Below are 14,370 nucleotides of genomic sequence, written 5' to 3'. Positions count from 1 at the left end.
AAAACACATCCCATCCCAACCGGTTTAGTTTCGAAAAGGAACGCAAGTGGCATAAAAATTAACAGCCTCACTTATACCAAGTGCCTTATTACGAGCACTTGTAAAATCATCGAAATATCAACGTCGACTCACACTTTTTCGATATGTGCATACCGCGTACCGGCGTTTCTATTAGATACTTATGATGTTCATATAGGTAGTAAATAAAAGTATCCTGAAAACTCACCTTTAGGCGAAGTCTGATGAAAATATAGATTACGCACACACTTGAAACTCAATTATGTTTCTTCTTAAATATTTAGAGCTTGAATAGTTTTCTAACAGCTCTCGATCTGTTCGTAATAGTAATGTTATTGTATTCACTGTGAGCCGGTATATAGAGTCCGAGGTTGTCGCGACGCGAGGAGGCCGAGCGCCGGCGGCGGAGTGCCGACGCGAGGCGTCGCTCTTGTAAACAAACTCTGGTGGGGGCCCCGAAAACTTGGCCCGTCACTTACGTCAGCGCAGCGATCTGTCGCACAACATATCATGATAACAACTAATAACTCTACGACATGTTGCAACACTTGCAATTAAGTACTCCCTGATAACTGTATCAAGTTTTCAACAACTGGCCTGATTTAGTATTACATTGTAATCATGAAGTAAATATGTATAAATACGAGGGAAACATTGATAAAAATGTTGCTCAAAATTTTCCAAACAACATTCCTCTCAAAGCTTTATGTCAGATCGTAAATCATAATTCCAATGCACACGCAACAAGTCGATTTTAATATTCCTTTTATTGGCTACGTTATCCGACTTCAAACTGCATAGAACGAAATATAATCAAACGTATTTATGACACGGCTCGGGCAGAATTATGGTCATGGCGGGTATTAGGCTGGATATATTTCAGGCGAGGCGCATAGAAAACCGCTTTTTGCCCGGCATTTTGCTGTCTCGTATAAATATGTATAAATCTATCCTTGTAAAGAAGCGCAACATACGTATTTCTTGCTTTGTGTATGTTTTTTAAAGTGTAAGTGACCGATCCGATTCGCATTCGCAATCGTGTTCTGTATTTCCATCGTTTCATGAAAGCAGATCAACCAAATAAAGCTGAACCTCGAGAATCGAGATCCCTAACAACTATTCTCTACAAAGATCACATATACTGGTTCGTTTGAGACGTACATTCGTCGTTTGGCAAGCATTCCTTTTGCTTCTTACAATTCTAGCTGCAGTAAAAACTAGACTAGGTAATTGTCTTGGGCTACAGATAAAGTTGGCTCGCCATCGTCCTATCGCAAAGTGGGGTTCCAATTAACTTTAAAATCAGCTGCAACACGAACTATCTATTATGGGCGAGTGTATGCAGTCTTTTGCCATATATCTACTTCAAGCTTTGGCGTTTTTAGAGCAAATTCTAAGGTATCAGATCGTTAACGACTACCAACTGCAACTTTATATTTTGTCCAGTTAGGTCAGGACTACTTTGAGTGGTTAATGTTGTACACGTTTGCATGCAATGTAAATCTAAATCCTATTTCAAGGATAATATAATTTAATATAGTACTACACTACGAACGATAAGTAAGTATGTATATCTAATTTGTTAAAGATATACAGGGCGTTTTTTCAGCCCTTGGCGGCCTTGGCCACAGAAATCGCGTTAAAATGGCTTGTTTTGGATGACCAGATGTCGAGGTGGGAGAGCGAACAACATTTCGCAATTTCGTGTTCGGTCCCATAACATAAGTGTTATTTATTATACTTACATCATAATTTCATAGAAGTTTAAAATAACACTTGCACTGAGTGTGCTATCAAAATCGTTGCAGATTTATCTGTCTAACTCTACTTCTTTAACGAACTCGATAATGTATGTATGGAAGAATAGTTATTAGTAAATGCTATGTTTAAAGACCCATTGCCCTAGAACCTAAAAATAGAACAATTTAAGACAGCGTCGTGGGCTCGGCGGTATTGATTTCGAATAAGTTTACATACTCGTACGTTACTCGGCACATATTTATATTTAGCATCAGTCTTCATTCATATAGTATAATAGCTTTTGCCCGCGACTTCGTCTGCGTGGAATTAGTGACAGCAGCTAAAGTTATAGCGCCTGGATAATGCTAATAGCAATCATTCAATTCGCGCATTGCTTACTTCAATTATTAGGCAATTCATTAAATCTTTCAATTCCACCCCCCTTTGCACTCTCTTCAGGGATGATTTCCGACATAAAAACTATCCCATGTCCTTCCCCGCGACTCGAACTAACTAAATAAAACTTTTGACAGAATTGCATCGCATTAAAAATATCTTTTTTTAGGATTTATTGCTTTAATTACATATTTAAGAAAGATAATTATAATTAAGAATAAAACTCCATTAACGTGCTTCATTATATGGCGTAATGTATAAGTAATAAAATTATAGTAGATAGTTAGAGAACTGTACAGTCGACGTCAAAAATATGTATACAATTTTGCATCTTACTCCTTTGTACTACAGTCAGCGTCATATACTTAGTAGGTAGCATCCAAAGTAATCAAATAGTTTACTATATGACGCTGAGTGTACAAATTTTTAATGGCTTCGTACTAGAAATACTGGCATATATTTAAGGAAAACCATACAAACTTCACTAAACTTAACAAGCCGAATATCACGTGGAGGAGAGGGGATCTCGTCAAATATCACATTTTTTTTCTGGTAATGGTTAGTGTTGAAATTCGAGAAAATTACATTAAATTAAATCGCAACATGTTTCTAGGCTAGAATATGGCAAAATTTGAAACAGCCCTTATCACGCAATGGCACGCACGGCGTCTAATGAATTATTTTCGTTTATTTGTAAATAAAATTACCTATTGTTAGGGACTTCGAGGTACCTACATGTAATGAACAATCCTTTCCCATCGTCTTTTCACGGGAATATATGTACGACTGTCACGCTCAGCGCGTGTGTCATGCTCAGGACGAAAAGTACTGAAGCTGACTGAACTGGCATCCCAAAAAATGAAATACTTACCCGATATACGATGGGAAATAAAATAATATAATACGATGGGAATGAATGATTTACTCGATCTGTATCTCATTGTATAGAAATGTATGTATATGACTGTATATGCCTATACAATTTAATATTTATACAAATAGGATACACGTGGATTGAGCTTATGGCAACTCAAAATTCAGAATCACGTAAACGACCAAAATTTATACCGAATATCAAAACCTCATGAAAGTCAAGATGATATCAAATATCACTATCATGCATGTTAGTAAGATTTGCTGACGCAGGCTCGCCCGGTTAATATTAATGTGGAATATAAAACAGTCGTGTGTTATCGGCCAACGAGTGTCGCTATATGGGTGTTGAATAAAAACGGCATTTGTATCTGATGGGTCAAAGTAGATTGATTGACAGGCAAGGTCTGATCCGATTAACTGTTGCTATCTACTCTAGGTCTACCGCCTCTACCGTTTAACTGTTGCTATTCTACTCTAGGTCTACCGACTCTACCGTTTAACTGCGAGGCATGGCAAGAAATTATTATAGTCAGTACGAGCAAGTTGCAATTTTTTTCCAAAGAGCTGGAAAAGTTCTAAGAAATATCAGGCACAGGAAACAAGGGAAACCTTCAATGGAAAATGTCGGTGTACGTACAATAATATGAGAAGTTTGGGATTTTTTTCATGTGGAAATTTTGCATTTTTCCGAAGTTCAGTAATGTTCAGCTACGGACCGAATGCTTGGCTGCATGAAGCTGATTTGTATTGGGTTACCACATTCATTGAGCTACGGTCGTATAGCGCTACGTCGTAGCCGAGAACACGGGTTTCCCGGAATGTAGAGGAAATGCTTCATAGACGCAAAACGACAACGTGTCGTGATTAGCGCTGAATGGGTTAAGAAAAGGATGCAATATTCAAACTAGTTTTAGTCCCAAAATTCAGACCTTCAACTAGAAAATCGCGCATCTTCTTTGCCGACCGTCTGAGATAAGTAAAATTGTTAAATATGAAACGGTGTCGTCACGCCATCTAGCCGAGGATAGGCTAAAGGTGTGTGCGCCATCTATTCGAAAATGACTTTTGCTTCAATTCCGAGGCACGTTTTTTCCTTAGACTTTATTCGTCTTATACGAAGTTAGATATGTCTTTGCCTATAGGTAATAGGTAATTATCCGTACGGGTATAAACTAGATGGAACCAAGCCTCCTATCTATTAACTCTATACTTATAGTGCAACATAAAATAAAATTAAATAAAATGGAACTATAAAAATTCCATACCAAATTTTTGCAATCTGATTTGTATTGGGTTAACGCATTCACCGCTGAGTTACGGTCGTAGCGCTACGTCGTAGCCGATAACACGGGTTTCCCGGTATGTAGAGGAAATGCTTCATAGACGCAAAACGACAACGTGTAGTGATTAGCGCTGAATGGGTTAAGAAAAATATGTAATATTTAAACTAGTTTTAGTTCGAAAATTCAGACCTTCAACTAGAAAATCGCGCAACTTCTTTACCGACCGTCTGAGATAAGTAGCAGACCTATAATAGGTTATGTTCCGTACGGGTATAAACTAGATGGAACCAAGCCTCCTATTTATTAACTCTATACTTATAGTGCAACATAAAATAAAATTAAATAAAATGGAACTATAAAAAATCCATACTAAATTTTTGCAATGTTTAAGCATTTTACGTCAAAAATGTGACAGTTACGTAGGAAGGGACGCCCTCAATATTTTTTTTCAATTTCTTGACTGGCTATACGTAGTAGGTACCTACTAGGTCGAATTTACCAAATTTCACTAATTTCGATAAAGTTTGATGAATATTAGAGTTCTCTATTTTGTACAATATAAGCGTAATTTCACCGTATGTCCAAATCTTGGTTTGAGTTACCAAATGGTATGGAATTTTCGTAACTCAACGGAAAATTAGTCATTAGAAGAAAATTATATTGTAAGGTTTATTTAAACGATTATCCATTGTTAATATTCTTAAACAATTGCAGGTGTCACACTAAGTACTATTACTGGGGCCAAATTCGACACGTACTTATCTGACATTTCAAATCCACTTCATATCCTCAGTTGATTGTATCGCATGTTCGTCGAATCGCATTCCTGGTTATAATAAAATAAGACACTGTATAATAACGATTTCAAAAACTGACATGGGTTATTATCATGGAGTTTGACAGTTACTTTTGGCCTCAGTTCCAAACATTTGGAGTTTTTGTAAAAGTAAAACAATAAAATAATCTAACATTGTAAAGATTTAATAGTATAGGTCCATCTCCATATCTGTTTAAAATTAAATCACTATGGCAAATCACATCACATCTTCGCATGAAGATGTCCACGCACAAGATATTACTTAAACTAAAGTGTCTATAGTGAACTTATTCAAAACTTAGATCATATTTAAAGGAGTTTTGTCGTCCATATCGCTTTTCTTCTGCACAATCTGTTGCAAATCATGTTCCTGGACAACAGCGAATATTTTACTCTTCGCCACGTTCAGGTGGTATGGAGAAAAGGTCTTCAATGTGGCTCCAATGCTCAGAAGGAAAGAGTCCACCGGGTCACAGGGGTCAAACTCCGAGAGCCCCGCCGTACTCGGTTCTCCAATACTTGCAGAAGGATTCTCTACCTCAACCTCCTCGTATTTCCTCTTCTTTCTCTTTTTCTTAATGCCAGACTTCTTACCTTTCGCCTTTATTGGCTTTTCGTCATTGGAATCGTCTGTATTATGATCAGGGATGTCTGGATCGTCCTCCACATCACAGTCCCTTTGGTTCTTTTCATCCCACGAAAACTCGCCGTTCTGTATCAAAATATCCCTGTAAAATGGCCTCATGAAAGCAAGGTCGCTTTCATACTTATACAGCTTCACTCGCTTACCGGAGCTGCTTAGTGTTTTCCTCAATATACGGCGATTAATGTCTCTGATGTTGATCCACCTCGCCTTGCACACGGCCGCTATAAAAAAAATACGAGCGTAAGCGTTGCGTCGTAAATTGTAAACGAATTCAACTCAAATCGTAAACTCACCGGGCCGCTTGAGTTCATCGCCTATCTTCTGCCAGACAACTTCTCTGGCATTAAAGTCCATGTACTGTGGGTTATTGTGGTCGTAGAGCACTGTATTGTCTCTGACTAAGCCAATGAGTTTTAAGTCTAGTTTTTCGGTGAACATTTTGAGATTACGTGGAGGAGCGTTTAGAACAGACTGGCGCGCGGGGCGACGTGCGCCGCGGTCGTGTCGCGAGGGTCGTTCGGTCGCCGATCGATTCTCCCTCGCACCGCAACGGCGATGGCGGCCCGGCAAGCTGGCAACGTCGAGATCGAATCGGATTCGTCGGGTCTTTATCTTTACTACTTTTATTTACATCTAACTGTAAACAATTGTGGCGACAAAAATCAGTGATTGGTAATTGAGATAAAATTCTGAATATACCTACTAGTAGAAACTTTCCTGGCAATTTTATTTATAGCTGCTGTTTTTTTACGCTAGAGGTCGACTTTTGGTAGAGTTCGCTAATTTCCCTATTCTGTACAACACAAGTATTAAGCGCAATTTCACCGTATGTCCTAAAAAATATTTCATTAAGTTAAAAAATAGTATGCTATTGTCCTAACACAACTAAAGATTAAATTTTTTTTTTCGGGACATGTTCCGCCGAGAATGAGAAGCTCTTAAGCCAACCAAATTTTATCCAAATCTATCTAAAAAATTCGACAAGAAAATCGGCCAAATTACACTATTGCTTTACGAAATTTATGGCACAGACAGCGCATTAATTAAGTTGTAGAAATCGCCTAACAAAAACGTTACATCTGATAAGGAGATTTATAATCCGTAAACATAAGGAATTTAAATTTTAATGAACATCCCACTTCTGCTAAATGTTTTGCATTTTCCATTCCATGAACAATCCTAAAATAGTGCAACCAATCAAGCTGTCTGATTGATAATATTGATATAGATTGACATTAAACTAATGGTAAATGACGAACTGATCACCCTTTTCGCAAAGTTGTTGCGTCTATTCAATCAGTCATATTGATGTTGATTGAAAGAAGTGGTTTTTGTTTAACTCTGCCATAACTCTGCTATTTATTTTATAAGGAGCACTGGATCGGTCAATACTGGTCATTGAAAGATCGGGTTTCTGCAACTTTCAATAGATACTAATTATTATAAAGCAAGAGCTTGACAATGACATCAAATTGTTATGATAATTTATGTTTCCGAATAAATTCATGTGGCTCATAAATTGAATTGCCGAGCCCTAGCAACCGAACCAGAATTAAATATATCGGATATAATCGATAGCCTACAGAAGAAGTTTTAGAAAGTAAATCCTGTATTGGGTTACCGGGTTAATGTATGCACTCGGCTCATTCAAAAAAATATCACTGGTATACGTAGGTATTCATAATTTGCTGTAATTGGAGTCTCACGTGAGTAGGAAGAAAATGTGCCCAAACATTTATAAAACTTATAAAAGACTTATAAATTATAAAACATAATATACGTTTTGTGGGGTTAATAAAATTTGGCTGGAAAGTTTTTTCTTGTGCCCGACCGAACGAAGTCTCTCGCGTTTAGGTATCAGCCAAACATAAAGGCCACTATATACCAACTACCAACACGATTTTAGATAATTTCCGGCTAAGTAGGAGCAACGAATTCAATCGTTCGATTAAATGCCGCAATTAATCGCAAATCGATTATCTGTGACGTTTGTAGAGCCCAATATATGGGATATGGTCCGATATTGGTTTTAACCGAAATACCTTCAAAACTTCGGTCAAAGCATGGTATAATAATATACTCCGCCTGGTACTCTCTTCCCGTCTTTTCGTGGTCACGTGACTGACACAAGCCTACGTCATCATGCGACAGCGCTATATGACAATATGCGATAGCGCTAATAGCGCTATATAAAGTGGCAATGTTATTGTGACGTAGGCTTGTAATTAGGGTATTGAGAAATAGGGCCGGACTTTCCGGCCGACTCAAATTACAATGTTAAAAAAAAAAAAAAGTGACGTAGGCTTGTGTCACTCTGGGAAGAGAAGACCATGTTTCATTAGACTATGGGTCAAAGCCAGATCCTATAGTTCGTTTTTTTTAGCATTAGAAAGAACTTGAAAGAAGGTAAGCGATCTTGACATGTCTTTTAATTGAAAAACGCTTTTTAAAAATCAGTAACTATTACTTATGATAGCAGAAGAATATAAATGATCGTATTAGATTCATAATTGTTACACATTTGCCGTGAATTATTTTTAAAAAGTGTTTTTCAATTAAAAGACACATCAAGATTGTTTACCTTATTTCTAATGCTCAAAAAAACGAACTATAGATGGTTACGGTTTTTCAACGGTTTAGACATGGTATAATAATATACTCCGCCTGGTACTCTATTCCCGTCTTTTCTAGGTCACCTAACTGACACAAGCCTACGTCATCATGCGACAGCGCTATATGATAATATGCGATAGCGCTATATATAGCGGCCATGTTATTGTGACGTAGGCCTGTGTCAATCTGGGAATAGAAAACCATGTTTTATTAGACCATGGGTTTAGATACAGGCTTCCGACTGCATTATGGGGTACATCTAAAATTATCCACTAGTACTACTGATTGTTCTAAGACTACACAATTAGGTTAGGATCTGCAGATTACCAACGGAACTGAAGTTAGTTTAGAAAGATGATCGTTCTTTCCGAGTCAAAGGGCCCCGCGTCCCAAGTACCTATGGCGGTAAAAATAATTAATTAAGAAGCAAGTGTCAATAAAAAGGCGAGGACAGGTTCACACTTCACGCTTTCTGCCCGTAGGAAAGTGAAAAAGTGGGCGAGAAGTGAGGTAATACGCCGTAAACTAGCGCCGCTCACCCGGCCGCGCTCACTTTCGTTGTGACAACCAGTCTAGCACAGATAATATAATCAATGAGTTAACAGATCTGTGGCAGGCCTATAGCAAGATACGAGCCAGTTTGGAGACAGCGGGTTTGTAAAGCCAGGGTTTCCCCGGGTGAGAAATGCGCGAAAAGTAAAAGTCGCAATCAACGATCTGAATTCTGATCAGGAGAGGGGCCAAAAGTGCGTTGTGCCTTTAAATTTTGAAGATTTGAGGATTAGATCTTGAAGATTTGAAGGTCGTATCGGTCCGGAAATACCGCAGGCGACAGTTCATTCCATAATTTAGCTGTGCGACACAGGAAGTATCTGGAGAAACCCACAGTTGAGGACTGCCAACCATCTAAGTGGTGATGATGGAAATATTGTCGCGTAGAGTGATGGCGGATGGCGGTAAGAAGCGGCAGGGATTAATCCGAACAGTTAGGTTACACTACCAGTGATACATAACGAGATGCAACCCATTTTGGAGACAGCGGGCTTGTAAAGCCAGGGTCTCTCCGGATGAGAAATGCGCGAAAATTAAGTCGCAATCAACGATCTCAATTCTTATTGGAAAGAAACCTTATTACTGAGCACTTGGCCAAACGGTGAGAAAATACTAAAGGGATATGACCCACTTACCTCACACTTCCCAAGTTGGCACACCATATTTATACAATGGCAGTTGTAAGCACTATCCCTGATGTTGTAAAAGGAATCTAGCACACAATTTTACAGAGATCAACTTAGCTCCACAGCCTTATTGAGCAATAAGGCTTGTTGTGGGTACTAGACGACAATATACAGGGCGTTTATTGAACAACTAGCCATATTGTGCGAGGTGATTAGGTAGGCCATACTAAACAACTTTTTCTATGGGATCAACTCTGAAATCACAACTCAGGACGAATTTGTGATAAACACACAAATAAATGCCCTTGCCAAGATTCAAACCCGGGACCTCCTGTTTCATAAGCAGGGTCACTACTGACTACTCTTGACTAGGCTAGGAGGCCGTCAAAAAAAGAACAACCCTCTGTGACATTCTTTATTTTGTCATAGGTAGGTATTAACTGGTAAACAGTTGGTGATCCATGGTAAATACGAAATTATGTCAAGTGGTCCGCTATCACTAAAAAGTTAAGGACAACTGATTTATATAAACAAAGGTGATATTTTTAACCAAAAGGTACCACATTGTCGGTTGTCAATAATAAGGTTGATTTCAAATTGAAGCTGTATGGAAAAAGCGCCTTATTGACAACCAACAATAAGTACCCCTTTTGATTAAGAATGGCACAAAGTATTTTCAAAACTAAGGACAGGTTTTTCATGGAAATTGAGAGAACACCAAAGACTCAAAAAAGACTTAACCAATAAGATTCTTATAAGCATTATATTGTGTTTTCCTAATCAGAACCCAATTTATCCTCTAATTCTACTAAATAAATATATATAACAGAATCAATATTTTTCTTACAGTACACTACATGAAAACATAGACAAGGTAACTTGCTACAGACAAAATTTTATTTTTCATAAACGTGGCATCATACACTGGCAAGAAACAAAGCAACACTCCTACTCATTGTTTTTGTTTCTGGAATTTAAGTTATCTGCATATGACTGAATATTATCTAACAATAATGGTCTACTTCCAGTATCCATTAAAAACACATGTACTTATAAAGCTCACTCAGAAAAGATAAGCTTTAAACAGTTTAAACAACCAAAGTAATGAGAAAATTTGTCATAATTATGATTTATTACTATTGCTGGTGTTTAGTTATTACATTAAGATAGGAACAAGGGTTTTGTGTTGTTCAGAATGGGCATTTAAACATTTTTAAAATAGAGTTAAACCAAGAAAAGTCTGCAGCGATTTTGATAGCCCACGCAGTGCAAGTGTTGTTTATATGTAATAATTTCCTAGAAATTTGACATTTAAAATAACACCTGCACTGCGTAGGGTGTCAAAATCGCTGAAGACTTTTCTTGGTCTAACTCTATTAGCTTTCAATTAACTTTATACATAAAAAAAGAAAAAAAAACTTTACACATGAAAGTGTACATTTAAAACATCCTGTTTATGTTGTAATAAGCGGAATGTAGTAATACAAACTGTACTATGCCAAGTTAAACATTATAACATCAATGTAATAAAAGATTTACTTACCTTTAACGTGTACAGCTCACGGGAACTTCTTGTATGCCGATTAAGTGGTTATACATTACAACACTTTTACTTTCATTATTATTGTCTAATAGGTCTTTAACGTGAACACTAAACGGATCACCACAAATGTTGATATACCAATAACGATAATACTAATAAGAATAACCCACGAATTTACTTCAAAATCGAATAAATTTGCAACTAGATTGTAGTTAGCGGACAGCACTTCGCTTAGCGCCGCGTTAGTAACAAACTCATTGCCGCAACAAGAACTCATTACAATTCAACTACAATAAATACATTTTAAGGAATAAGTTTTATAGACTAGAAGTAATTAACTAATTTAATTTATTAATTGAAGATTGTTATTGACCTAAATATCATACGGCAGTTTCAGTAAACACGAAAGAAAGTATTTCCCTTGTCAAATGTCATTTGAATTAAGTCATTTTAGCCAATAACAAAGGACCTATTATTTTTTTTACTTAGTGTGGATTGGTTAAAATGATAAAGCTAGACATAGCTAGAATAAAAGAAGAAAAATATTTTTCTCATAAATTTTGACATTAATGTTAGTGTTGCCTGTTTAAAAAAATTGTATACTTTCGAGCAATGAGTAAAGTAAGTAGTTTCGAGACATCAATTCCTTCGCCGTATTTGCTCAGTATTCAGAGGACTTAACGCGAAAAGGAGAAATCCGTTATTCACCTCTCTATCACTCTTGCATATTCGAGCGATGAGCGATTGTCCGAATGAGAGCATTGAATAGGCCCTCAGGTTGCTTCTTCAATATGGTTGAAATCAAAAGGATATGGGGAATCATACACCCGGTTTTGGTAGATACAAGCCAAAGCTACGTTAGGGTGGTATTCCACCTATCCAATTTCTTTGTCCAAGGTGTATTGCGTCTCACATTTTGCTTTAATGAGAAAGTGAGACGCACTGACATCGGACAGGTGGAATACCACCCTTAGGAGCACTTTACCCCTTGAAGTGGCAGTAACCGGCACCCGGACAATTTTATGTCATTTAAATTTTGATTAATTAAAATAGAATTGAAATTCCAACAACTCTAAAATGACGTATGCCACTTGAAAGGATATGCCAATCTCATATAAAAGCTTGACCAGTAATATATGATCATTGTCAAGAGGGCGCTATTATTCTCATTTATATGGCAACAGTTCAGTATAGTCTGAAGAATGTGGATTGGCAACTCGTTATTTTGACTTACATACTTTTACTCACTCTAATCATAATCAGTATCCAAATATTCGGTGTTCACATTTTTTTACTGTCGGTTTTACCGTATAAAATTCATGTATTTTCTTACGCGTCACACATAGGTCAAAATTACCTTACATAGGGTCTGCTACATTGTCAATGAATAAAATTGATCGTCTCCAAAGCCCATAGCAAAGAGAATAGAGTGTATAGAGAGTTATTGTCATAGTAAATTTTGTAGTCACTGTAAATTTATTGCCATCTATCGACACAAGATTAAAACTAAAAATGAAAATCTATGTTATGTATATCTTTGCCCATAGTAAATATTTTTCAAACACATCTTTGTTACTGTACTTAAGTATTTCCTCGCTTATGTATAACATAACACTACAATAACCAAGTCGTAATAACCAGACTATAATGACATTTTGATTTGTTTACCTGTCAGCTCTGATGTTAATTTGGAAATGTTTCGTAGCGAAATAGTTTAATTTCCCGAACGGTTCTTTTCCAGAAGTTTATTATTTACAATGTTTCGCTCTTGATTATGTATAGTTTTGGCCATTTTTTGTCATTTATTATTTAATATTCAACCTATTCAACACTTAAGTATTATTCAAGTAAACCGCCACAATGACACTGACAACAGTGACAACCTATCATTAAAATTATTGCCAGTATAAGAAATTAGTTCCAATGAAATTCCGCAACATGGCGCATGATCATATATTAATGGTCAGGCTTTATATTATACTACTCTTTGATGCCAATGCAAATCAAAAACCCGAATTCAGTCGTCTTTGCTTTTGGGAGAGTAGGTGAAAAGAACATGTGTTGAACTGTTGATATGACCCAAAAGGAAGCGTGCGTGAACGGTAGGAGGCAGCACAGGAACCGCTTGTTTACTGGCGCAAGTTTATGCTTCCAATGTAGACCACAAGATGGGAGAGCCTCAGAGCCTTTAACGCGCACGGCCCCATATTGTCCAGGAAATAAATTATACGAATTAAATGATCAGTAGAAATTTATTTGTTTATAAATTACATAAATATAAACTCTGCATATTTGGCAAAACTCAAATTGCTATTTGTGATTCTTTAAAAATTCTACAAACAAATTTCTCTGCAAATACACATATTTGCTTCAGTCATAAAGTACTATCTTTATTATTCCAGCCGTTTAAGACAAAGTTAAATGGACATATTAAATGCAATATATTAAGTTAAGGAATTTTATAACTTACATATCAATCAATAGTATTATGTACAATCAATGTACATAGTCATAATGTTACTCAAATGTGACGTCCCACGGTCAAAGGTACCTTATGGCGGGTATGGAGTTATGCATACCCCAGTAATCTACAATAAATAAGCTATCGATAACACAAAAGATCAACCTTCTAGGTTGCGTAGTTACAGAGATATGATTTTTTGAAAATAATGTTGTGAAATGAGCAACTTTACGATAGAGAAGTTTTAAGTTTAGCCGCCTAAAAAACTATGTTCCTGAAGTAAGTTACATAGTTGACTACAAATAATAATACCTTATATATCTGAGATTAAAAAAATATTGCGACTTGTTCTGTAATGCAAATAGAAACTTTTGATATCGACTGATTTATGTGTATACTAACCAATCTCTTGAAAATAAAGTTTTATTTCATTTTCACGATTGATTGCAATGAGCTCTCAAGATTTAAATTTTATCTATTAGAAAACGACACTGACAGACAGTTTAAGCAACAAACAATACCGATTTAGAGGTGAAAATGTATTTTCTGACTTTTTCATATAAAATCACAAAATTGAATATTTTTACTTTTAATGTCACACACAATCAATTTTTCTGAGCACATATGAAAGAAATTCTGTCATTCAAATGAAATAAATCCTAAAACCCCAACTAAATACTATATTTAACCCCTTATGCCACTTTAAACTTACATAACAATAACAGTATTTGCTCCATACATTTACGAAAAGGTACCTTATGGAAATAAATCTAATAATACATCACTAGTAAATATCAAT

At 36.4% G+C, this 14,370-nt stretch overlaps 2 protein-coding genes across 3 annotated transcripts in view; both read right to left on the bottom strand.

Annotated features, from left to right (window-relative positions):
* Positions 1 to 11,518, bottom strand: part of LOC134790163 (solute carrier organic anion transporter family member 74D-like) — a 72,864-nt gene extending 61,346 nt beyond the window's left edge. The window contains exon 1 of one of the 2 annotated variants that reach the window (XM_063760976.1): positions 11,111 to 11,518. The gene's annotated coding sequence lies outside the window, so the exon portion shown is untranslated. Of the gene's footprint in view, positions 1 to 226; positions 622 to 11,110 lie in introns of those variants that run through there. The other variant, XM_063760975.1, reaches the window with a different exon arrangement.
* On the bottom strand, positions 5,330 to 6,426 carry LOC134789545 (uncharacterized). Its single transcript, XM_063760120.1, has 2 exons — positions 6,070 to 6,426; positions 5,330 to 5,997 (listed from the first exon to the last, which is right to left on the bottom strand). The coding sequence occupies exons 1-2, from the start codon at positions 6,212 to 6,214 to the stop codon at positions 5,429 to 5,431; spliced, it is 714 nt and encodes a 237-aa protein (XP_063616190.1). The 5' UTR covers positions 6,215 to 6,426; the 3' UTR covers positions 5,330 to 5,428.
* Positions 11,519 to 14,370: the final 2,852 nt, after the last annotated feature.

Source organism: Cydia splendana, chromosome 4 (genome assembly GCF_910591565.1).
Source record: "Cydia splendana chromosome 4, ilCydSple1.2, whole genome shotgun sequence".
Taxonomy (NCBI): domain Eukaryota; kingdom Metazoa; phylum Arthropoda; class Insecta; order Lepidoptera; family Tortricidae; genus Cydia; species Cydia splendana.
Note: the sequence above shows the minus strand (reverse complement) of the source record. Positions and strands in the feature narration are given on the sequence as shown.